This window comes from Pristiophorus japonicus, chromosome 3 (genome assembly GCF_044704955.1).
Source record: "Pristiophorus japonicus isolate sPriJap1 chromosome 3, sPriJap1.hap1, whole genome shotgun sequence".
Taxonomy (NCBI): domain Eukaryota; kingdom Metazoa; phylum Chordata; class Chondrichthyes; family Pristiophoridae; genus Pristiophorus; species Pristiophorus japonicus.
In genome coordinates, this window is record NC_091979.1 from 106314201 (window position 1) to 106340693 (window position 26493).

General features: G+C 45.4%; 1 protein-coding gene across 1 annotated transcript in view; it reads right to left on the reverse strand.

Annotated features, from left to right (window-relative positions):
* Positions 1 to 24844, reverse strand: part of LOC139257945 (ropporin-1-like) — a 42660-nt gene extending 17816 nt beyond the window's left edge. The window contains exons 1-3 of the mRNA XM_070874691.1: positions 24785 to 24844; positions 22523 to 22684; positions 3487 to 3656 (exon numbers count right to left, since the gene is read on the reverse strand). Of these exons, the coding sequence (XP_070730792.1) occupies positions 3487 to 3656; positions 22523 to 22597 (245 nt within the window). The 5' untranslated portion in view covers positions 22598 to 22684; positions 24785 to 24844. The remainder of the gene's footprint in view (positions 1 to 3486; positions 3657 to 22522; positions 22685 to 24784) is intronic.
* Positions 24845 to 26493: the final 1649 nt, after the last annotated feature.

Sequence of the window (26493 nt, forward strand, 5' to 3'; positions counted from 1 at the left end):
GCAGAAGATAAAGGTACGTGGAGTCAGAGGAAATGTATTAGAATGGAGAGAGAATTGGCTAACTAACAGAAAGCAGAGAGTCGGGATAAATGGATCCTTTTCAGGTTGGCAATCGGTGGTTAGTGGTGTGCCACAGGGATCAGTGCTGGGACCACAACTGTTTACAATATACATCGATGACCTGGAAGAGGGGTCAGAGTGTATGTAACAAAATTTGCAGATGACACAAAGATTAGTGGGAAAGCGGGTTGTGTAGAGGACACAGAGAGGCTGCAAAGAGATTTAGATAGGTTAAGCGAATGGGCTAAGGTTTGGCAGATGGAATACAATGTCGGAAAATGTGAGGTCATCCACCTTTGAAAAAAAAACAGTAAAAGGGAATATTATTTGAATGGGGAGAAATTACAACATGCTGCGGTGCAGAGGGACCTGGGGGTCCTTGTGCATGAAACTCTTTTAGAGTCTACCTGCGAAAACATAAAACATTAAAGAGTGCCACCCGACCTGGGTGACACTCCAGACATTTCCAAGGCCCTTTTTTTCCCCCCCCTTTTTTTTTTTCCTTGTGCATGAATCCCAAAAAGTTAGTTTGCAGGTGCAGCAGGTAATCAGGAAGGCGAATGCAATGTTGACCTTCATTGCGAGAGGGATGGAGTACAAAAGCAGGGAGGTCCTGCTGCAACTGTACAGGGTATTGGTGAGGCCGCACCTGGAGTACTGCGTGCAGTTTTGGTCACCTTACTTAAAGGATATACTAGCTTTTGAGGGGTTACAGAGATAATTCACTAGGCTGATTCTGGAGATGAGGGGGTTCCCTTATGATGATAGATTGAGTAGACTGGGTCTTTACTTGTTGGAGTTCAGAAAGATGAGGGGTGATCTTATAGAAACATTTAAAATAATGAAAGGGATAGACAAGATAGAGGCAGAGAGGTTGTTTCCACTGGTGGGGGAGACTAGAACTAGGGGGCACAGCCTCAAAGTACGGAGGAGCCAATTTAAAACCGAGTTGAGAAGAATTTTCTTCTCCCAGAGGGTTGTGAATCTGTGGAATTCTCTGCCCAAGGAAGCAGTTGAGGCTAGCTCATTGAATATATTCAAATCACAGATAGATACATTTTTAACCAATAAGGGAATTAAGGGTTATGGGGAGCGGGCGGGTAAGTGGAGCTGAGTCCACGGCCAGATCAGCCATGATCTTGTTGAGTGGCGGAGCAGGCTCGAGGGGCTAGATGACCTACTCCTGTTCCTAATTCTTGTGTTCTTGTGTTCTTGTGACTCGGACTTGGAGTCGTGTGTGCGCCAGTGTAACACTTACTCACAATTGAGCAATGCCCCCAGGGAGGCTCCACCTAGTCTGTGGACCTGGCCCTCAAAACCATGGTCCAGGAGCCATATAGATTATGTGAGCCCCTTTCTCGGAAAAATGTTCGTTGTAGTGGACGCCTACTCTAAGTGGATCGAATGTGTAATAATGGCATCCAGCACGTCCACTGCCACCATTGAAAGCCTCAGGGCCATGTTCACCACCCATGGCTTGCCCGACATTCTGATCAGCGACAATGGTCCATGTTTCACCACCTCGGAATTCAACGAATTCATGACCCGCAATGGCAGCAAGCATGTCAGATCTGCCTCGTTCAAGCCCACATCCAAAGGCCAAGCGGAGCGGGCAGTCCAAACCATAAAGCAGAGCTTGAAACGCGTCACAGAAGGCTCCTTACAAACCCGCCTATCCCGGATGCTGATCAATTACAGGACACGACCCCACTCGCTTACCGGGGTCCCCCCTGCGGAGTTACTACTGAAACATGCACTCAAAACCAGGCTCTCCTTAGTCCACCCTGACCTCAACGATCAGATGGAAACCAGGCGTTATCGGCAAAACATGTACCATGATCGCGCAGCTGTAACATGCGACATCACTGTAAATTACCCGGTGTTTGTGCTGAATCATAGTCATGGCCCTAAATGGGTCGCTGGCACTGTTTTAGCCAAGGAGGGGAATCGAGTGTTTGTTGTCAAACTGCTTAACGGAAAAAAGTGCAGAAAGCATTTGGACCAGACCAAATTGCAATTTACAAGTAACCAGGCACTACCGGAAGAGGACCTTACCTTCAGCGATCCACCTACACACACCCAATCAGCAACAGACGTAGCTGCCAACCAGGAGGATGATCCCATCATCTCCAACAGTCCAGTCAGACCAACAGCACTGCAAGACAGCTGTGGCCCAACCAACTCACCCATGCCAGAAGTGACACTCAGATGATCAACCAGGGAGCGCAGAGTTCCGGATCGCCTCAACCTGTAACTAACTCACATCAAAGACTTTGGGGGGGGGGGAATGTTGTTATATATGTATACTCTGTGTATATATTATGCTGGTACCACAAGAGGGTGTAACTGTGGGAGGCCCAGACAGGAGCTGTATAAAAGGCTGGTCACCACATGGTGCAGCACTCTGCAGACAATAAAGAGATTAAGGTCACAGCAGTTGAAGCACAGCACTAGGCCTCGTGGAGTTATTCTACAGATAAGTAGGGACATATTAACCTGTTTGTCTCCCCTGTTTAAAAAGGGGTGGGGAAGCGAGTCAAACTTTATTGGGCTGGATTTGCTCATTTCGGGGCAGTAATGGTGGGCGGGGTGGTAAAGTTTGCGCCCGGGAACAGTTTGAGCCTTAGTCAGCAATATTCGGCAGCTGGGCCCTGAGTGTGGAGCGGAGCACTAAGGGAGGTGTTGTACACCTCTTTTACGACATTGGCCGGCTGGGCATACAAAAATCCCAAGCTGAACAGCCGACTTCCGAGCACTCGAAGAAAGACCTGGGGAGAAAAAAAAACCTGAAACAAAACCACCAAAAACATTCCCAATAAATAACTCACGCCACCACAACATAAAAAATTGCAAATAAATAAAATAAAAAACAATCACACTTACCTGAGGTCGACATTACTTACCTCACTGCAGTCGCTACAGCTCGGACCGCCCGCTTTCATTGGCGGTCCCAGCAGGACGCTCTGTGGAGCGCTATGAATCTGACGGGAGGCAAAAATCGAGCCGGTGTCGCAACCAGGGGCGTTGCACACCAGCTTGCCTCTTTCAGCCGGTAATACTCCACGCCCCGCCGAAACTGGCCCCAAAAACCCCAGTGGGGCTCTGGAAGTTGGCCGCCCGCCCGGAAGAGCTTACCGCCTCCATTGCCGCACGTCCGGGGTGAAAAGAGAGGTGGCAACAAGCTGAAAATCCAGCCCTATAATATGCTAAAAGGGAAGTAGTTCTTTGTGTGACTGTTGACATGAAAACATCTTTTAAAGATAAATCATTCCTATTGTTGTCCTCTGCAGCTCATCTGATGTTTGCATTATCTCTAATGGTACATGGAAGAAGCTTAGAGGTTTGAAGAACAAAGGCCACCCTTCTATATAAACCATCTATCTCACTCAATATCTATTTACATCATTCAAAGCATAATGTACTTACACTTGCCGTTCAATGCTGTTCAGCATTTTCTCAATCTGTGATCGATGAATTTCACCATCTATCATGGCAAGATAACTGTAGAGGAATCTAAATGTCGTGTAAGGGATTCGACCACCATCTTCACTTGAACTTAAAATTTCAAAAGCATACTTCATAGCATTTGTAATGTTCTGTGGATAAAAAGCAAAATCTTTGTGATTTGTAGGTTGTTTACATTCTAGTATAAACCTATTCTAATATTGTTACTTTAAAATTGGCTCTTTTTTAGGTTTTCCCATACCAGGTATCTAAGGAGTAACTACGAGGAATTTTAACAGGCATAAAATTATAGAGAATGTGCACCTGAATTCCCAATATGTTCTCCTGGCACACGAGGCTCTCCATCAGTCGTGTGAACCATACAATTAACCACAATATCTTTAATGAGAGGATAACATAACGCTTAAGAACATAAGAACACAAGAAATAGGAGCAGTGGTAGGACATTTGGCCCCTTGAGCCTGCTCAATGAGATCATGGCTGATCTTCTACCTCAATTCCACTTCCCTTATTTCTTAATATCCAAAAATCTAGCGATCTCTGACTTGAATATGTAAATAACGTGTACCGAAGACTTTGGGGGGGGAGTGATGTTATGTATGTAACTGTGTAATACTTGCCACCAGAGGCCGCGACTGCTGGAGTCCTAATGGTCACCTGTACCCTCGTGTAGGGCCGGTATAAAATGTTGGCTGCTATGTTGTTTAGGCACGCTGGAGTTGTAATAAAGAAGATGAAGGTCACACTGGTTTTAGCTCACAGTACACAGCCTCATGGAGTTCTTCTATACATAATAATAAGAATGTTTTAAGTGAATATTATGCACATGATCATTTTTCACTGCCTGCTGACAGCAAGTCAACATGAGTGACTGTTGTATGCCATGCTTCTGTGATATTTAATTCTGTCACCAGGTAGCTGGGAGTTCCCTGTCTCTCCATCTCCCACCACCATCAACTCCAATACTCCGCTGATCTCCAGTGCCTCCTCCTCTGCTGCAGTCAGCATGGCTATGACTGAGGGCCTCCTCTGAGTCTCTGCCTCTACCGCGTGTTCTGTGCTCCCTTCTCCTGCAAAGAGGAAAACAAGAGACTTTTGACTGAGAGTCATGGAACGGATGGATGGCCAACATCTGTAAAGCGTGACCATGAAGGAGCAGCATGACATTGCATTAAGATTAGAGTGAGTGTCAATGGTAGATGGTCAAATTGGGATGTGAGTAAGTGCATAGACTGAGAGGGATGGGTGCACCTGCTAGGTAGGTTGGTGTGAGGAGTGATGAGTAGGAGTAGGCTTAGGAAGGCAGAGTGAGGGGGTTGGGGTGACATGCACATCAGGGTGTAGGGCAGTGTGGCATTGTACTCATCTTTCCTGACTTCATGAGGTCATTAAGTCTCTTCCTGCACTGTATCCAGGACCTCCTCACCACACTCCTGCTGCTCACTTCAGACACTATCTCCAGCCATGCCTTCTGGGTGTCTGTGCCTGGCCTCTTCCTCCCATCAGCAGGGAATAGGACCTCCCTGTGGGCCCTAATTCCTTGCAACAGGAGTTCCAGGGAGGCATAACTAAATCCACGGGTAGCTTTCGGGCACTGAGATTGCATTTTTCCTTCTGCAACAAAACCAATCTCTACAAACAAACCACTCTCTCTCCCAGCAATGTCTCTCCAACCTCCACCAACCTTCAACTGTCTTTGCATTATTCGTTTAAATATCTGAGCTGAATTGAACCCATACGTGACACCATCACTCCTGCTCCCATTAACTGGTTGGGAAACCCAGAACTCAGATGCAAATGCAGTGGCTTTGTTGAAAAGCCACTGCAAAATGTGGCATTTAAACTTCCGGGTTCCTCACGCGATCCAGGGCTCCCCTGCTGCCAGCACGTCGGATAGATAAATATTCCAATATAACGTTGCAGAAAAATATTTATTTTAACCTCGCTCTTTATGCTTCTAGCACTAATTCTAAATTTGTTCCCACTTGTTACCGATTAAGTGACCACTAGATATACTTTCACCCTCTCAAACTTCAAGGGAGCGAAATTCAGTCGGGGCACTAGTTTTTAAAAGCTTAAATGATTAGCATCGGGTGTAAACGATTACTAACTTCGACTGAATTGGACTTTAGCGCTCTTGGAAGGAAGGGAGTAGTAAATGAGGCATTAATGTCCTCAGTGGGATGCTGATGGGGCACTAATTGCACAGCGCTACCCAATTTCAGCTGACTTGCATTCAGCAATCATCCTTCAATCCTTCACACTGGTTGATTCCAGCTCTAAAATGGGGAGGTAATATAAAGCTGCAGCTGCTCATTTTCAACATTGCTGCACTTGAGTGAGACCTGTGAGCTACTGAGAGGAATTTGTGGGATGGTTGCTGGAAATCCTGCTGTAAGGGAGAAGGCCACACGGTTTAATGATGTGGCGCTGGAGACATTGGTGGGGGCAGTGGAGAAGGAGGGATTCGCTGTTCCCTGCATCTGGAAGGAGGCCATCACCACAGGTCTTCAGGGCGATGTGGAGAGAAGTGGCCGAGGAGGTGTCGGCCAGCACTGTTGTTGCTCGAACCCTGACAGTGTCGCAAGAAGTTCAATGACCTCAGTCGGGTGGTCAACGTGAGCAGATGCTTCCACACCTCCGACATACCAGCCTCTGAACCTCTGTCTGTGCACACTGCACAAAGCACCACTCCCCCACCAAACATATGCAGCTCCTCAAACTCACATCCTCATCTCACACCTTGCCTACATTCACACCTATTCAACCATGGCAGGCATATCTCCCAGACACATAGCTGGACTCTTACTCACACAAGTTCCTTTCTTTTGAGGCCAAGATGGCAAATAATAGGAGGGAGCATCAGAGGACTGAAGGGGGTGAACCTCAACTGCAGGAGCTCCGTGACCTGGAGGAGCGAGTGCTGTAGCTCATTGGCCTGCAGGTGGTGGGCACTGTGGCCGGCGGAGACATTGAACGGGCTGGGGGCAACAAAAGTATCTTTATCTCCTCTCCTTTTCTCATCCCACTTCCCCGTCACACCAGAAGGCTTTATCACTTTCCAGCTCCTGATACTTCCTGCCTTCCTTGCTCCGTTCTTGCCCCTCTGCCCTCACCTTAATGTGAGTCTTGTGCCTTTTATGCTTTCAGATAATCAGCAAACAGATGCACAGCCTGTATCTGAGTCCCTCCAGTACACTCAGAAGGGAGAAGAGGAGGAGGAGGGGGATGACCCAAGCACTGCGTCATTACATCTCTCGCTCTCGGGCACCAGCTCAGAGACTGGCACTACCCAGTCTTTAGAGGTTAGCTTAGTAGAGGGGTCTGCACTGGGTGATGCACTGGGGCTGAGCAGGCTACAGCAAGGCCAAGGGGAAAGGATAGCTGAGGGGCCAGCCCTCCAGAGGGAGATTTCATGCACGTGTTCTGCTGCACAGGACACACAAGAGGACCTCGATGGGGAGGTTCACAAGAAGGTTGATGGGCATGCACTCCGAGATAATAGATGCAATGGCAAGGGTGCCCGATAGCATCTCCACTATGCTAAGGAGCATGGAGGAGTCTGCCTCCAGCATTGCACAGAGCTCTACGCACACAATGGAGCCCATCATTTCTAGTCTGCAGACGATTGTGGACTCCCAGAGAGACCGTGCGTAGCATGGGCGATGTGGCAGCTTCCATTGCAGCATAGGCGGAAGTCTTAGTGCTGCAATGCAAGCAATGGTTGGTGGTATTGAATCTGAGATTGCTCTCGTGCAGTCTCAGTTGGATGCCACGCAATGTCTTGGTGCTATCATGCAGTCAATGACTGTTGGCATCAAGTCTCAGACTGCTCTCATGCAGTCTCAGCTGGATGCCACGTGTGCTATGACTGGTGCCATCGCCGCTGGGTCCACGGATCTCACATTATCGCAGCATGCCACCAATCTGTGCTCCAACAGGTTGGTGGGGATGCTGAGATGCTGCCCCGGGGGAGTGGCAGTGGATCAGTGGAGCAGGAACCTGCTGTCTTCTCTCTGGATAACAGCATTCCTGATCCCACCGCTGCCACACCGCCATTGCACTTGTTGCTGCCTAACAGACTGCTGCTGGCCAATCTGAGGTGGTGCAGTCTACATTCGGGCCTTCCAGGCCCAGAGTTGGTTGAAGGCGGCCTGCAAGGCCATCTGTAGTCTCTGGCCCTGACTCACAGCAGCCTTCCACCAACCGTGCTGCAGTCACAGGGGATACACTGCGGATGAGCTGTAGAATAGTTAAATCGCATGATAATAGGGCAGCATTACTGATTAAAGAGAAGATTAACACAATAGTAAGGAAGGACATTAGTTTGGATGATGTGGAATCTGTATGGGTAGAGCTGCGAAACACTAAAGAGCAGAAAACGTTAGTGGGAGTTGTGTACAGACCACCAAACAGGAGTAGTGAGGTTGGGGATGGCATCAAACAAGAAATTAGGGATACACGCAATAAAGATATAGCAGTTATCATGGATGACTTTAATCTACATATATATTGGACTAACCAAACTGGTAGCAATACGGTGGAGGAGGATTTCCTGGAGTGTATAAGTAGTCGTTTTCTAGACCAATATGTCGAGGAACCAACTAGAGAGCTGGCCATCCTAGGCTGGGTATTGTGTAATGAGAGAGGATTAATCAGCAATCTTGTTGTGCGAGGCCCCTTGGGGAAGAGTGACCATGATGTGGTAGAATTCTTCATGAAGATGGAGAGTGATGCAGTTAATTCAGAGACTAGGGTCCTGAACTTAAAGAAAGGTAACTTCGATGGTATGAGACATGAATTGACTAGGATAGACTGGCGAATGTTACTTCAAGGGTTGATGGTGGATAGGCAATGGCAGACATTTAAAGATCACATGGATGAACTTCAACAATTGTAAATCCCTGTCTGGTATAAAAATAAAACAGGGAAGGTGGCTCAACCGTGGCTAACAAGGAAAATTAGGGAAAGTGTTAAATCCAAGGAAGAGGCACATAAATTGGCCAAAAAAAGCAGCAAACCTGAGGACTGGGAGAAATTTAGAATTCGGCAGAGGAGGACAAAGGGTTTAATTAGGAGGGGGAAAATAGAGTATGAGAGTAAGCTTGCAGGGAACATAAAAACTGACTGCAAAAGCTTCTATAGATATGTGAAGAGTAAAAGATTAGTGAAGACAAATGTAGTTCCCTTCCAGTCAGAATCAGGTGAATTTATAATGGGGAACAAAGAAAAGGCAGACCAATTGAACAAATACTTGGTTCGGTCTTCACTAAGGAAGACACAAATAACCTTCCGGAAATATTAGGGGACCAAGGGTCTAACGAGAAGGAGGAACTGAAGGAAATCCATATTAGTCAGGAAATTGTGTTAGGGAAATTGATAGGATTGAAGACCGCTAAATCCCCAGGGCCTGATAGTCTGCATCCCAGAGTACTTAAGGAAGTGGCCCTAGAAATAGTGGATGCATTGGTGGTCATTTTCCAACATTCCATGGACTCTAGATCAGTTCCTATGGATTGGAGGGTAGCTAATGTAACCCCACTTTTTAAAAAATGAGAGAGAAAACTGGGAATTATAGACCAGTTAGCCTGACATCGGGAGTGGGGAAAATGCTGGAATCAATTATTAAAGATGTAATAGCAACGCATTTGGAAAGCAGTGACAGGATCAGTCCAAGTCAGCATGGATTTATGAAAGGGAAATCATGCTTGACAAACCTAAAATTCTTTGAGGATGTAACTGGTAGAGTGAATAAAGGAGAATCAGTGGATGTGGTGTATTTGGACTTTCAAAAGGCTTTTGACAAGGTCCTACCCAAAAGATTAGTGTGCAAAATTAAGGCACATGGTATTGGGGGTAGTGTATTGACATAGATAGAGAACTGGTTGGCAGACAGGAAGCAAAGAGTGGGAATAAGCGGGTCCTTTTCAGAATGGCAGGCAGTGACTAGTGGGGTACCGCAAGGTTCATTGCTGGGACCCCAGCTATTTACTATATATATTAATGATTTATAAGAAGAAATTGAATGTAATATCTCCAAGTTTGCAGATGACATTAAGCTGGGTGGCAGTGTGAGCTGTGAGGAGGATGCTAGGAGGCTGCAGGGTGAATTGAATAGGTTAGGTGAGTGGGCAACTGCATGGCAGATACAGTATAATGTGGATAAATGTGAGGTTATCCACTTTGGTGGCAAAAACAGGAAGTTATAGATTATTATCTCAATGGTGACAGATTAGTAAAAGGGGAGGTGCAATGAGACCTGGTACATCAGTCATTAAAAGTAGGCATGCAGGGACAGCAGGCAGTAAAGAAAGCAAATGGCATGTAGGAAAAGGAGGTGGGGTAGCATTGCTGGTTAAGGAGCAAATTAAGGCAATAGTTCGGAAGGACATTAGCTTGGATGATGTGGAATCTATATGGGTAGAGCTGCAGAATACCAAAGGGCAAAAAACGTTAGTGGGAGTTGTGTACAGACCTCCAAACAGTAGTAGTGATGTTGGGGAGGGCATCAAACATGAAATTAGGGGTGCGTGCAATAAAGGTGCAGCAGTTATAATGGGTGACTTTAATATGCACATAGATTGGGTTAACCAAACTGGAGGCAATACGGTGGAGGAGGATTTCCTGGAGTGCATAAGGGATGGTTTTTTAGACCAATATGTCAAGGAACCAACTAGGGGGGAGGCCATCTTAGACTGGGTGTTGTGTAATGAGAGAGGATTAATTAGCAATCTCGTTGTGCGAGGCCCCTTGGGGAAGAGTGACCATAATATGGTGGAATTCTGCATTAGGATGGAGAATGAAACAGTTAATTCAGAGACCATGGTCCAGAACTTAAAGAAGGGTAACTTTGAAGGTATGAGGCGTGAATTGGCTAGGATAGATTGGCGAATGATACTGAAGGGGTTGACTGTGGATGGGCAATGGCAGACATTTAGAGATCGCATGGATGAACTACAACAATTGTACATTCCTGTCTGGCGTAAAAATAAAAAAGGGAAGGTGGCTCAACCGTGGCTATCAAGGGAAATCAGGGATAGCATTAAAGCCAAGGAAGTGGCATACAAATTGGCCAGAAATAGCAGCGAACCCGGGGACTGGGAGAAATTTAGAACTCAGCAGAGGAGGACAAAAGGTTTGATTAGGGCAGGGAAAATGGAGTACGAGAAGAAGCTTGCAGGGAACATTAAGACGGATTGCAAAAGTTTCTATCGATATGTAAAGAGAAAAAGGTTAGTAAAGACAAATGTAGGTCCCCTGCAGTCAGAATCAGGGGAAGTCATAACGGGGAACAAAGAAATGGCGGACCAATTGAACAAGTACTTTGGTTCGGTATTCACTGAGGAGGACACAAACAACCTTCCGGATATAAAAGGGGTCGGAGGGTCTAGTAAGGAGGAGGGACTGAGGGAAATCCTTATTAGTCGGGAAATTGTGTTGGGGAAATTGATGGGATTGAAGGCCGATAAATCCCCAGGGCCTGATGGACTGCATCCCAGAGTACTTAAGGAGGTGGCCTTGGAAATAGCGGATGCATTGACAGTCATTTTCCAACATTCCATTGACTCTGGATCAGTTCCTATGGAGTGGTGGGTAGCCAATGTAACCCCACTTTTTAAAAAAGGAGGGAGAGAGAAAACAGGGAATTATAGACCGGTCAGCCTGACATCGGTAGTGGGTAAAATGATGGAATCAATTATTAAGGATGTCATAGCAGTGCATTTGGAAAGAGGTAATATGATAGGTCCAAGTCAGCATGGATTTGTGAAAGGGAAATCATGCTTGACAAATCTTCTGAAATTTTTTGAGGATGTTTCCAGTAGAGTGGACAAGGGAGAACCAGTTGATGTGGTATATTTGGACTTTCAGAAGGCTTTCGACAAGGTCCCACACAAGAGATTAATGTGCAAAGTTAAAGCACATGGGATTGTGGGTAGTGTGCTGACATGGATTGAGAACTGGTTGTCAGACAGGAAGCAAAGAGTAGGAGTAAATGGGGACTTTTCAGAATGGCAGGCAGTGACTAGTGGGGTACCGCAAGGTTCTGTGCTGGGGCCCCAGCTGTTTACACTGTACATTAATGATTTAGATGAGGGGATTAAATGTAGTATCTCCAAATTTGCGGATGACACTAAGTTGGGTGGCAGTGTGAGCTGCGAGGAGGATGCTATGAGGCTGCAGAGCGACTTGGATAGGTTAGGTGAGTGGGCAAATGCATGGCAGATGAAGTATAATGTGGATAAATGTGAGGTTATCCACTTTGGTGGTAAAAACAGAGAGACAGACTATTATCTGAATGGTGACAGATTAGGAAAAGGGGAGGTGCAAAGAGACCTGGGTGTCATGGTACATCAGTCATTGAAGGTTGGCATGCAGGCACAGCAGGCGGTTAAGAAAGCAAATGGCATGTTGGCCTTCATAGCGAGGGGATTTGAGTACAGGGGCAGGGAGGTGTTGCTACAATTGTACAGGGCCTTGGTGAGGCCACACCTGGAGTATTGTGTACAGTTTTGGTCTCCTAACCTGAGGAAGGACATTCTTGCTATTGAGAGAGTGCAGCGAAGGTTCACCAGACTGATTCCTGGGATGGCGGGACTGACCTATCAAGAAAGACTGGATCAACTGGGCTTGTATTCACTGGAGTTCAGAAGAATGAGAGGGGACCTCATAGAAACGTTTAAAATTCTGACGGGGTTAGACAGGTTAGATGCAGGAAGAATGTTCCCAATGTTGGGGAAGTCCAGAACCAGGGGACACAGTCTAAGGATAAGGGGGAAGCCATTTAGGACCGAGATGAGGAGGAATTTCTTCACCCAGAGAGTGGTGAACCTGTGGAATTCTCTACCACAGAAAGTTGTTGAGGCCAATTCACTAAATATATTCAAAAGGGAGTTAGATGTGGCCCTTATGGCTAAATGTATCAGGGGTATGGAGAGAAGGCAGGAGTGAGGTACTGAAGTTGCATGATCAGCCATGATCATATTGAATGGTGGTGCAGGCTCGAAGGGCCGAATGGCCTGCTCCTGCATCTATTTTCTATGTTTCTATATTTCTATACCTCCAAAAAGGTAGTAATCTCAGGACTGCTACCAGTGCCACGTGCTAGTCAGAGTAAGAATTGCAGGATAGCTCAGATGAATACATGGCTTGAGGAGTGGTGCAGAAGGGAGGGATTCAAATTTCTGGGACATTGGAACCGGTTCTGAGGGAGGTGGGACCAGGACAAACCAGACGGTCTACACCTGGGCAGGATCGGAATGAATGTCCTAGGGGGGAGTGTTTGCTGGTGCTGTTGGAGAGGGGTTAAACTAATATGGCAGGGGGATGCGAACCTATGCAGGGAGACAGAGGGAAGTAGAATGGGGTCAGAAGCAAAAGATAGAAAGAAGAAAAGTAAAAGTGGAGGGCAGAGAAACCCAAGGCAAAAATCAAAAAGGGCAAAGGGTGTTAAAAAGACAAGCCTGAAGGCTCTGTTCCTCAGTGTGAGGAGTATTCGTAATAAGGTGGACGAATTAACTGCGCAGGCAGCAATTAACGAATATGATATAATTGGCGTTCACGCAGACATTGCTCCAGGGTGACCAAAGCTGGAAACTCAACGTGCAGGGGTAGTCAATATTCAGGAAGGATAGACTGAAAGGAAAAGGAGGTGGGGTAGCGTTGCTGGTTAAAGAGGAAATTAACGCAATAGTAAGGAAGGATATTCGCTTGGATGATGTGGAATCTGTATGGGTAGAGCTGCGGAATACCAAAGGGCAGAAAACGCTCGTGGGAGTTGTGTATAGACCACCAAACAGTAGTAGTGAGGTTGGGGACAGTATCAAACAAGAAATTATGGATGCGTGCAATAAAGTTACAGCAGTTATCATGGGCAACTTTAATTTACATATAGATTGGGCTAACCAAACTGGTAGCAATATGGTGGCGGAGGATTTCCTGGAGTGTATTTGGGATGGTTTTCTAGACCAACATGTCGAGGAACCAATTAGAGGGCTGGCCATCCTAGGTTGGGTGATGTGTAATGAGAAAGGACTAATTAGCAATCTTGTTGTGCGAGGCCCCTTGGGGAAGAGTGACCATAATATGGTAGAATTCTTTATTAAGATGGAGAGTGACACAGTTAATTCAGAGACTAGGGTTCTGAACTTAAAGAAAGGTAACTTCGATGGTATGAGACGTGAATTGGCTAGAATAGACTGGCGAATGATACTGAAAGGGTTTATGGTGGATAGGCAATGGCAAACATTTAAAGATCACATGGATGAACTTCAACAATTATACATTCCTGTCTGGAGTAAAAATAAAACGGGGAAGGTGGCTCAACCGTGGCTAACCAGGGAAATTAAGGATAGTGTTAAATCCAAGTCAGAGGCATATAAATTGTCCAGAAAAAGCAGCAAACCTGCGAACTGGGAGAAATTTAGAATTAGCAAAGGAGGACAAAGGATTTAATTAGGAGGGGGAAAATAGAGTATGAGAGGAAGATTGCCGGGAACATAAAAACTGACTGCAAAAGTTTCTATAGATATGTGAAGAGAAAAAGATTAGTGAAGACAAACGTAGGTCCCTTGCAGTCAGAATCAGGTGAATTTATAATGGGGAACAAAGAAATAGCAAACCTGTTGAACAAATACTTCGGTTCTGTCTTCACGAAGGAAGATACAAATAACATTCCGGAAATACTAGGGGACCGAGGGTCTAATGAGAAGGAGGAACTGAAGGAAAACTTTATTAGTCAGGAAATTGTGTTAGGGAAATTGATGGGATTGAAGGCCGATAAATCCCCAGGGCCTGATAGTCTGCATCCCAGAGTACTTAAGGAAGTGGCCCTAGAAATAGTGGATGCATTGGTGATTATTTTCCAACAGTCTATCAACTCTGGATCAGTTCCTTTGGACTGGAGGGTAGCTAATGTAACACCACTTTTTAAAAAAGGAGGGAGAGAGAAAACGGGTAATTACAAACCCATTAGCCTGACATCAGTAGTGGGGAAAATGTTGGAATCAATTATTAAAGATGAAATAGCAGTGCATTTGGAAAGCAGGGACAGGATCGGTCCAAGTCAGCATGGATTTATGAAAGGGAACTCATGCTTAACAAATCTTCTGGAATTTTTTGAGGATGTAACTAGTAGAGTGGACAAGGGACAACCAGTGGATGTGGTGTATTTGGACTTTCAAAAGGTTTTTGACAAGGTGCTCCCCAAGGGATTGGTGTGCAAAATCAAGGCACATGGTATCGGGGGTAATGTACTGATGTGGATAGAGAACTGGTTGGCAGACAGGAAGCAGAGAGTCGGGATAAACAGGTCCTTTTCAGAATGACAGGCAGTGACTAGTAGGGTGCCGCAGAGCTCAGTGCTGGGACCCCAGCTATTTACAATATACATCAATGATTTACATGAAGGAATTGAGCGTAATATCTCCAAGTTTGCAGATAACACTAAGCTGGATGGCGGTGTGAGCTGTGAGGAGGATGCTAAGAGGCTGCAGGGTGACTTGGACAGGTGAGGTGAGTGAGCAAATACATGGCAGATGCAGTATAATGTGGATAAATATGAGGTTATCCACTTTGGTGGCAAAAACACGAAGACAGAATATTATCTGAATGGCGGCAGATTAAGAAAAGGGGAGCTGCAACAAGACCTGGGTGTCCTGGCACATCAGTCATTGAAAAGTGGCATGCAGGTATAGCAGGCGGTGAAGAAGGCAAATGGCATGTTGGACTTCATAGCTTGGGGATTTGAGTATAGGAGCAGGGAGGTCTTATTGCAGTTGTACATGGCCTTGGTAAGGCCTCACCTAAAATATTATGTTCAGTTTTGATCTCCTAATCTGAGGAAGGATGTTCTTGCTATTGAGGGAGTACGGCGAAGGTTCACCAGACTGATTCCCGGGGTGGCAGGACTGACATATGAGGAGAGACTGGATCGACTGGGCCTGTATTCACTGGAGTTTACAAGGATGAGAGGGGATCTCATAGAAACATATAAAATTCTGACGCGACTGAACAGGTTAGATGCAGGAAGAATGTTCCTGATGTTGGGGAAGTCCAGAACCAGGGGACACAGTCTAAGGATAAGAGGTTAGCCATTTAGGACTGAGATGAGGAGAACCTTCTTCACTCAGAGTTGTTAACCTGTGGAATTCTCTACCGCAGAGAGTTGTTGATGCCAGTTTGTTGGATATATTCAAGAGGGAGTTAGATATGGCCCTCATGGCTAAAGGGATCAAGGGGTATGGGGAGAAAGCAGGAAAGGGGTACTGAGGTGAATGATCAGCCATGATCTTATTGAATGGTGGTGCAGGCTCGAAGGGCCGAATGGCCTACTCCTGCACCTATTTTCTATGTTTCTATAAAGTATGCTTGATGTGGTGGCTGGAAGAGAACTGGCACACCGGTCTGGCGCAGGATGAATACCTTGTGGCTGCTGTCAAGATAGCAGGCATTGACAGTAAGGATTCTGCATGTGTGGTCGCACATTAACTACATATTCAGTGAGTGGTAGCCTTTTCATAAGAACATAAGAATTAGCAACAGAAGTAGGCCATCTAGCCCCTCGAGCCTGCTCTGCCATTCAAAAAGATCATGGCTGATCTGGCCGTGGACTCAGCTCCACTTACCCGCCCGCTCCCCAGAACCTTTAATTCCCTTATTGGTTAAAAATCTATCTACATTCAATGAGCTAGCCTCAACTGCTTCCTTGGGCAGAGAATGCCACAGATTCACAACACTCTGGGAGAAGAAATTCCTTCTCAACTCGGTTTTAAATTGGCTCCCCCTAGTTCTAGTCCCCCGGCCAGTGGAAACAACCTCTCTGCCTCTATCTTCTCTATCCCTTTCATTATTTTAAATGTTTCTATAAGATCACCCCTCATCCTTCTGAACTCCAAAGGGTAAAGACCCAGTCTACTCAATCTATCATCATAAGTTAACCCCCTCATCTCCGGAATCAGCCTAGTGAATCGTCTCTGAACCCCCTCCAAGGTTAGTATATCCTTCCTCAAGTAAGGTGACCAAAACTGCACGCAGTACTCCAGGTGCAGCCTCACCAATACCCTGTACAGTTGCAGCAGGACCTGCCTGCTTTTGTACTCCATCCCTCTCGCAATGAAGGCCAACATTCCATTCGCCTTCCTGATTACCTGCTGCACCTGAACACAAACTTTTTGGGATTCATGCACAAGGACCCCCAGGGCCCTCTGCACCGCAGCATGTTGTAATTTCTCCCCATTCAAATAATATTCCCTTTTACTGTTTTTTTTTCAAGGTGGATGACCTCACATTTTCTGACATTATATACCATCTGCCAAACCTTAGCCCATTCGCTTAACCTATCTAAATCTCTTTGCAGCCTCTCTGTGTCCTCTACACAACCTGCTTTCCCACTAATCTTTGTGTCCTCTGCAAATTTTGTTACACTGCACTCTGTCCCCTCTTCCAGGTCATCTATGTATATTGTAAACAGTTGTGGTCCCAGCACCGATCCCTGTGGCACACCACTAACCACCGATTTCCAACCCGCAAAGGACCCATTTATCCCGACTCTCTGCTTTCTGTTAGCCAGCCAATTCTCGATCCATGCTAGTACATTTCCTCTGACTCCGCGTACCTTTATCTTCTGCAGTAACCTTTTGTGTGGCACCTTATCGAATGCCTTTTGGAAATCTAAATACACCACATCCATCGGTACACCTCCATCCACCATGCTCGGTATATCCTCAAAGAATTCCAGTAAATTAGTTACACATGATTTCCCCTTCATGAATCCATGTTGTGTCTGCTTGATTTCACTATTCCTATCTAGATGTCCCGCTATTTCTTCCTTAATGATAGCTTCAAGTATATTCCCCACTACAGATGTTAAACTAACCGGCCTATAGTTACCTGCCTTTTGTCTGCCCCCTTTTTTAAACAGAGGCGTTACATTAGCTGCTTTCCAATCCGCTGGTACCTCCCCAGAGTCCAGAGAATTTTGGTAGATTATAACGAATGCATCTGCTATAACTTCTGCCATCTCTTTTAATACCCTGGGATGCATTTCATCAGGATCAGGGGACTTGTCTACCTTGAGTCCCATTAGCCTGTCCAGCACTACCTCCCTCGTGATAGTGATTGTCTCAAGGTCCTCCCTTCCCACATTCCCGTGACCAGCAATTTTTGGCATGGTTTTTGTATCTTCCACTGTGAAAACCGAAGCAAAATTATTATTTAAGGTCTCAGCCATTTCCACATTTCTCATTATTAAATCCCCCTTCTCATCTACTAAGGGACCAACATTTACTTTAGTCACTCTCTTCCGTTTTATATAACGGTAAAAGCTTTTACTATCTGTTTTTATGTTTTGCGCAAGTTTACTTTCGTAATCCATCTTTCCTTTATTGCTTTCTTAGTTATTCTTTGCTGTCGTTTAAAATTTTCCCAATCTTCTAGTTTCCCTCTAACCTTGACCACCTTATACGCATTGGTTTTTAATTTGATACTCTCCTTTATTTCCTTGGTTATCCATGGCTGGTTATCCCTTCTCTTGCCGCCCTTCATTTTCACTGGAATATATTTTTGTTGAGCATTATGAAAGAGCTATTTAAAAGTCCTCCACTGTTCCTCAATTGTGCCACCATTTAGTCTGTGTTCCCAGTCTACTTTAGCTAACTCTGCCCTCATTCCACTGTTAGTCCCCTTTGTTTAAGCATAGTATGCTCGTTTGAGACACTACTTCCTCACCCTCAATCTGTATTACAAATTCAACCATACTGTGATCACTCATTCCGAGAGGATCTTTTACTAGGAGATCGTTTATTATTCCTGTCTTATTACACAGGACCAGATCTAAGATAGCTTGCTCCCTTGTAGGTTCTGTAACATACTGTTCTAAGAAACAATCCCGTATGTATTCTATGAATTCCTCAAGGCTACCCCGTGCGATTTGATTTGACCAATCGATATGTAGGTTAAAATCCCCCATGATTACTGCCGTTCCTTTTTCACAATGCCTCTATTATTCCCTTGATTATTGTCCGCCGCACCATGAAGTTATTATCTGGGGGCCTATAAACTACGCCCACCAGTGACTTTTTCCCCTTACTATCTCTAATCTCCACCCACAATGATTCAACATTTTGTTCATTCGAGCCAATATCATCTCTCACAACTGCCCTGATATCATCCTTTATTAACAGAGCTACCCCACCTCCTTTCCCTTCTTGTCTATCCTTCCGAATTGTCAGATATCCCTGTATGTTTAATTCCCAGTCTTGGCCACCCTGCAACCAATTTTCTGTAATGGCCACCAAATCATACCCATTTGTAATGATTTGTGCCGTCAACTCATTTACTTTATTTTGAATGCTGCGTGCATTTAGGTAGATTGTTTTAATACTAGTTTTTAAACCATGATATTTAGTTTTGACCCCTCCTGCAGCCCCTTTATATCCATACATATTGTCCCTTCCGATCACCTTGTGGTTTACACTTACCCCAGTGCTACTCTGCTCTGTTGCCTCCTGCCTTTTGCATTCTTCCTTGGGGTCCTGTTCATCTGCGCTCTCACCCACTCTAACTAGCTCCGAGCCCTCTCCTGGGTTCCGAATACTCCTCGCATTGAGGCACCGAGCTTTCAGGCTTGCCTTTTTATTACACTTTGACCCTTTAAAATTTTGCTGTACATTGGCCCTTTTTGTTTTTTGCCTTGGGTTTCTCTGCCCTCCACTTTTACTTATCTCCTTTCTGTCTTTTGCTTCTGTCTCCATTTTGTTTCTCTCTGTCTCCCTGCATTGGTGCCCATCCCCCTGCCATATTAGTTTAACCCCTCCCCAACAGCACTAGCAAACACTCCCCCTAGGACATTGGTTCCGGTCCTGCCCAGGTGCAGACTGTCCGGTTTGTACTGGTTCCACCTTCCCCAGAACCGGTTCCAATGCCCCAGGAATTTGAATCCCTCCCTGCTGCACCACTGCTCAAGCCACGTATTCATCTGCGCTATCCTGCGATTCCTACTCTGACTAGCACATGGCACTGGTAGCAATCCCGAGATTACTACTTTTGAGGTCCTACTTTTTAATTTAGCTCCCAGCTCCTTAAATTCGTCTCGTAGGACCTCATCCCTTTTTTTACCTATGTCGTTGGTACCAATGTGCACCACGACAACTGGCTGTTCTCCCTCCCTTTTCAGAATGTCCTGCAACCACTCCGAGACATCCTTGACCCTTGCACCAGGGAGGCAACATACCATCCTGGAGTCTCGGTTGCGGCCGCAGAAACGCCTATCTATTCCCCTTACAATTGAATCCCCTATCACTATCGCTCTCCCACTCTTTTTTCTGCCCTCCTGTGCAACAGAGCCAGCCACGGTGCCATGAACTTGGCTGCTGCTGCCCTCCCCTGATGAGTCATCCCCCTCAACAGTACTCAAAGCGGTGTATCTGTTTTGCAGGGGGATGACCGCAGGGGACCCCTGCACTACCTTCCTTGCACTGCCCTTCCTGCTGGTCTTCCATTCCCTATCTGGCTGTGGACTCTTCGCTTGCGGTAAGACCAACTCACTAAACGTGCTACTCACGTCATTCTCAGCATCATGGATGCTCCAGAGTGAATCAGCCCTCAGCTCCAGTGCCGCAATGCAGTCCGTCAGAAGCTGGAGGCGGATACACTTCGTCAGGGACACCGGAAGTGTCCCTGAGTTCCCACATGGTACAGGAGGAGCATATCACGTGACCAAGCTCTTCTGCCATGACTTAACCCTTAGATACACTTAATTTGGCGACAACAATGTTAACAGGTTACTTACTGATATAAATTTTGATTACGGAATACCTCAGGATTGTTATGCAGTGCTCGCAAAATGATGTGGGTGCAATCAATGGTGCCCTGCACCATGGGGAAGCCTGCTATTCTTGCCAAGCCACATGCACGCTCCAGCTGTGTCTTCCTGATCATGGCGAAGGAAATGTAGTCCCTCCTCCTGTACAGTGCATCTGTGACCTCGCGGTTGCAGCAGTGGATGGTAAACTGGGAGATGTTGGAGATGTCTTCTGTTGCTCCCCGGAAGGATCCATTGGTGTGGAAATTGAGCACAATGGTGACTTTGACTGCCACTGAGAGAGTCGTCCTCACCCTGGTCTGAGGCTCGAGATCTGGTTGCAGCAGACGGCAGAGCTCTGTGACCATGTCCTTGCTGAAGCGCAGCCTTCGAACACACTGTTCCTCAGTGAAATTCATGCAGCAGAATTGCTGCCGGAATACCCTGGGAGGGTAAGGTCTCCTGTTGCCAGCCCTGTTGGGCCCCCTCCTTACTGGCCACATTTTTCTGCTTTTCCTTCTGCCTTTCCTTCCACCTTTCCCTCTGCCTTTCACTCTGTCGAAGTTGCCTCCAATAGTGACATCGGAGCAGAAGTGCCATCACAGCCCCCATGAAATAATATAAATGTTGTTGTTTCAAATCTGCCCTCAATGAAAGACAGGAATGTTTAAGAGGCAGAACACTCCTTCAACTGAAAATCGCTCAAATCTGTCAAACAGCCAGTCTGCTTATGCATTAATAAGCTGCAAACAGTAATGGCCAACAATTTTTTTTCTATAGATGATGTCTAGAAATAGCACTCCTCCAGCCGACTCCTGTCTGAAACTCGACAGCTGAAGCTGAAAGCAGGTGCTAAGTCAGGGGGTGTGACCGAATTTAGCTTCCAGGGCAGTAACGAGACGCTGCGCACAGCGATGACTTCTTCATCGCTGGGCGCAGCCAAGTGGGACGCGACTTGTTAGCATCGCCACAAACCCCCCCCCCCCCGCCCAATTTAGCGGGAAGCGCTGTTCTCGCCACGCCTGGGTGAAAACTCATTTGCGCCCCATGAGGTACAAAGTACACAAATTTCCCCCCCCACCGCCCCCCAACTATTTCATAACTATATTCGCATTCCTGGTTAAATTCTAGGGAATTTGCATCTTTTCCAAAGTTCTAATATCCTTTCTTAAATGGATGTCAAATAATGCACACAATCCTCTAGCTGTAGCCAAACTATTGCCTTGTAGTGATCAATACCCTCCTTGTTTTTGTATTTAATTAGCCAAGATACACAATCTAGAATCTGATTTATCCCTTTTAGCGCTTCTTTTAGCTCCAATCCTGGTATTAAAATGTTTCTTTTTGCTATTATATCTCTTGTTTTTCCGCAATTGAAATTTTTTACCATCTAGGGTGGATTTCCATTTTCTTTTCCATTTCCCAAAATGTTCTGCATTTCATTTATATGGGTAGAATTACATTTGCCACATATCTGCCCACTCTCTCGATCTGTCAGCTTCCTCCTATGATTTCATGTACAGCTATATTGTACCTCAGAGTTTGTTGTGCTCCCCTACTTGATATTTTCAGCATTTTGTTTGCAGATTTCCTCTATGCCCATGTCCAGTTCATTTATATACACAAGAACAAGCGAGGTCCCATTACAGATCTTAGGGGTACATCATTTAGCTACATCCATTTGCTTCTTTCCTCCATCTTTTCTCTTTTAGCCAGCTGTCTCATCTGGTGTTTATTTTTAAGTTTTGCATATTTTATTGAAACCATTCAATTATACTCATTTGATTTTGATTTATCCTTTGTGCTCAAAATTTACAGCTTGCAGAATATTTTCTAATCAGCAATTATTGTCCTATGAAGCCTGATTTCCAAGGCAATACTATCCAATTTCCATTACTGAAACTCCATTGTTGACACTTCTGTTCTAGTACAAAAAGTTATTATTATGAGTAACCTTCACTTCTCCTAATGCTAAATGTCTAAATAAAAACTACAGCATCGTAGTCAGTCCACAATGGTGGATTAACAGTATTGTGCATATTAATGCAACCACTTTCTTTTATTTATTGACCAGCTATTGGAACTTTCTTTCAGTGCATACTACAAGTTTGTATATACCATAGCAAACAGTTGCCAATAACATGGGATTTAGCAGAATATAATTATAAATAAATAATACAATACTGAAAGAATACTTACAGGATCAAGAATGCTGCAACCCAATGCAAAAAATTTCATCCATTCAATCTCCATGCCAAAAGCACCCACAGTCATTATGCGTCTTAGAATGTCTGGTGGCAGACCAAGGTCATTCCATTTTTGTTCAATTTCTTTTGATTGTACTATTAATCTTCCATTGACCTTGTAGAGAAAGATGAAGAATGTTGCTAATTTTACAGCTGATTTACCAAATAGTCTGATAGTCATAATCATTTTGTAAAATAAAACGTCTGAATGACATTTGAATAAATCACTAATCTAATTACAAGGAAAAGAGCAGAACATACATTTATATAGCATCTTATCATGTATTCAGGATATCTCAAAGTACTTTACAACCAACAAAATTGTTTTTTTGAAGTGCAATTACTGTTGTAATGTACACAAACGTAGCAGCCACAATTGCACACTGCAAGGCCCCACGAACAGAAAATAAAATGAATGATCAAGCAATCTATGGGGGAGATTTACAACTGCCCACTGATCATTTCAACCAGCAGTTGAAAGTCTGGTGGGAACCTTGTGCGTTTGCCTGCCCAATTCAACTTACAGGCAGGCCTTTAAATGGGTGCCCATCACTCCAGCCCAAGATAGACTATTTGGTTACGCAAATGTTGCACGTGTTGTAGAACCCCGATTGCAACTTTCCAAGAGAAATGGGCAGAGCATGCATATCCTATGCCCATGCTATTTTTCCATGTGTTACATAAGAACATAAGAATTAGGAACAGGAGTAGGCCATCTAGCCCCTCGAGCCTGCTCCACCATTTAAAAAGATCATGGCTGATCTGGCCGTGGACTCAACTCCACTTACCCGCCCGCTCCCCGTAACCCTTAATTCCCTTATTAGTTAAACATCTATCTACCTGTGACTTGAATACATTCAATGAGCTTGCCTCAACTGCTTCCCTGGGCAGAGAATTCCACAGATTCACAACCCTCTGGGAGAAGAAATTCCTTCTCAACTCGGTTTTAAATTGTCTCCCCCGTATTTTGAGGCTGTGCCCCCTAGTTCTAGTCTCCCCGAATAGTGGAAACAACCTCTCTGCCTCTATCTTGTCTGTCCCTTTCATTATTTTAAATGTTTCTATAAGATCTATAAGATGTTGAGAGGGCAAACCAACGATTCTTCAAGGGATCGCTGCAGGCATCTCCAAAAAGGTAAGTTTTGTTGCTTTTTTGTAGGACCAGGATGAGCAGGAGTGCTACTCCACCCCGTTCTTGTGCCCCACCCTCCCCCAGATCTATGCCCACTAATCCCACTAATGGCATGGGAGACTGGGGAGCTGCAGCGGGGTGTCTGTAGCTTTCCAGCAAAATGAAAATGAGTCCCGAACCTGAAAGTGGTTCAAGGCTTCTGACTGCCGCATTGAGTGGGCACCATGAGGGCATCGCCAATGTTATGCCCATTCTGTACCGAAACCAAATGTCTCCCCCTGTGTTTTGGGTGTCGGTTGAGGGAGGAATGACAGCAGCCTTACATCAGAATTCAGATAGTTCACATAGTATAACGTTATCAGCTGTGCCAATTGTGTTATTGTTCAGATTAAGGCAACACTGAATAGATCAAGAGGGTCACAATGAATAGGTTCTGGATTTTGAACCTCTGAGCATTATGTTTTAATGAAGAAGCCTTTCTTTTTATTTACTTCAAAATAATTTTTGTGTTGTTAAATATGATACCTTGCCGTACAAAAACAGGACATTTCTCTTTAATGAATCCTTTCACAAAATGTTATTCACTAACCAAGAATTTCCGTTAAAATATTGGTTGCAAAATTATTGTTTAGTCTTTTACATATGATTGTGATAGATGGTTTTTCTAAACTGAAACTTCCATTTGCTGCTGTCAAGATTAACGTACAAAATTATTTCATTCCCATCAGTTGGGTCGAACTCTTATTTCTGGTGTGAAGCACACTGCACAAAATAAGAGGATGATAGTAGGCAACCTGCCCTTGGGCCTCTGCCATTCTTTCCCCCTCTTCCTTGTCTTTAATACTACTGGGTCAGACTCGGTACCATGTTACAATGCCAAATGCAGAGGAAAGAACATTATCTTACTGTTATAAGTCTTATGTGACTTATGTTCAGAAGCGTGTCTATACTGCCCAATATCTATTTACAAAGTGTAACTTAGGGGTGTAACATGCATTTCTTAAATCTTTGTCAAGGTGAACTGAGCAATATTTGGTGAAGTAAGGCGAATTATGAATTGTTAAACTGCTTTATTCCACTTACAGTAAGTAAACATACCGAGTGCCAGTCAAATCATATTCCATTTCTTAGCTCAATCTCACTTCCTTCTTCAAAAAAATGGGGAAAAATAATAAACCACGCCCCCTGTCCCTTTTCGTAGGCTGGCTGATTTGTTTTTCTTTCTGCGCAACTTCTAACTGCAAAACCTGATGTCCTTCACATTTGCATCACGCTCAAGGCCAAAGATTGTGCTTCATAGTCTGTTGTTCAAAACCCCATTGCACTCTCCCATGGATTTTTCTTTTTCTCTTAACTCTGACTCCTTTTGCAGGAATTTGCTAGTAGGTCTGTCAATCAAACTAACTACTCCCTCTCCCAGAGTCCCAGGAATATATTCTTCATAGACACCTCATGTTGTGTCCACATGAATAGGAACATCTTCACCATAATGGGTATGAATATCTGAGACAAAATAATAAATTGCTTAATGCCCCCAGTCATCTTGGCTAATGGGCTTTGGATGAGAAAGTAGATCCATACTGTATCAGTTTGAAATAGACTATGACAAGTGTCAATCCCCTAACTGGCTTGTCTGGTTTTAATGAGCCCGAAATTCATCGACATACCACCAACAACCGCCCACTTACTGCTCAAAAATGCAATTTTTGTGAAAAAACACCTATATTCCACCCAGCGGAAAATTCATCAGTGACATAGTGCCGGGTGGTATGCACACCGCCCACCCATGCAGACCGCCGACATACTACCCAAAAGTGTAAAATTCATGACATACCACCGACATACCACCGGAACTGCATACCATCCCAGAGAAGGTGCTTTTAAGTGGATCTTAAGTGGGCAGTATGTACATAGAGCTGATGGGTTTGTTTCATATTACACAGATCTTTATAGTTCTCCACAGTTTGATGTATTTTTTAATGGATTGTAGTATTTTCTAGTGTTAGGCAATAATAAATATGGTCTAATAAAGCCTTATTTACTCCTTTATTAATGAACTCTAATAAAATTATTAGTCTCTCTCTACGCCCTCTCCCATAGCCCAGTCTCTCCCACAGCCCAGTCTCTCCAAACCCCCATCCCCCAGTCTCTCCCACAGTCCAGTCTCTCCCACTCCCGCCCCCCCCCAGGAGTCTCTCTCAGCCCCCCCGTCCCAGTCTCTCTCCACCCTGCTGTCTCTCTCCACCCGCCAGTCTCTCTACAGCCTCCCAGTCTCTCTCCACTCCCCAGTCTCTCTCCACCCGCCCCCCCCTTGTCTCACTCACCGCCCCCAGTCTCTCTCTCCCACCCGCAGTCTCTCTCTCTTTCTCCCCAACCCCCGTCTCTTTCTCCCCGACCCCCGTCTCTTTCTCCCCGACCCCCCGTCTCTTTCTCCCCGACCCCCCGTCTCTTTCTCCCCGACCCCCATCTCTTTCTCCCCGACCCCCGTCTCTTTCTCCCCGACCCCCCGTCTCTTTCTCCCCGACCCCCGTCTCTTTCTCCCCGACCCCCGTCTCTTTCTCCCCGACCCCCGTCTCTTTCTCCCCGACCCCCGTCTCTTTCTCCCCGACCCCCGTCTCTTTCTCCCCGACCCCCGTCTCTTTCTCCCCGACCCCCGTCTCTTTCTCTCCACCCCCGTCTCTTTCTCCCCGACCCCCGTCTCTTTCTCCCCGACCCCCGTCTCTTTCTCCCCGACCTCCGTCTCTTTCTCCCCGACCCCCGTCTCTTTCTCCCCGACCCCCCGTCTCTTTCTC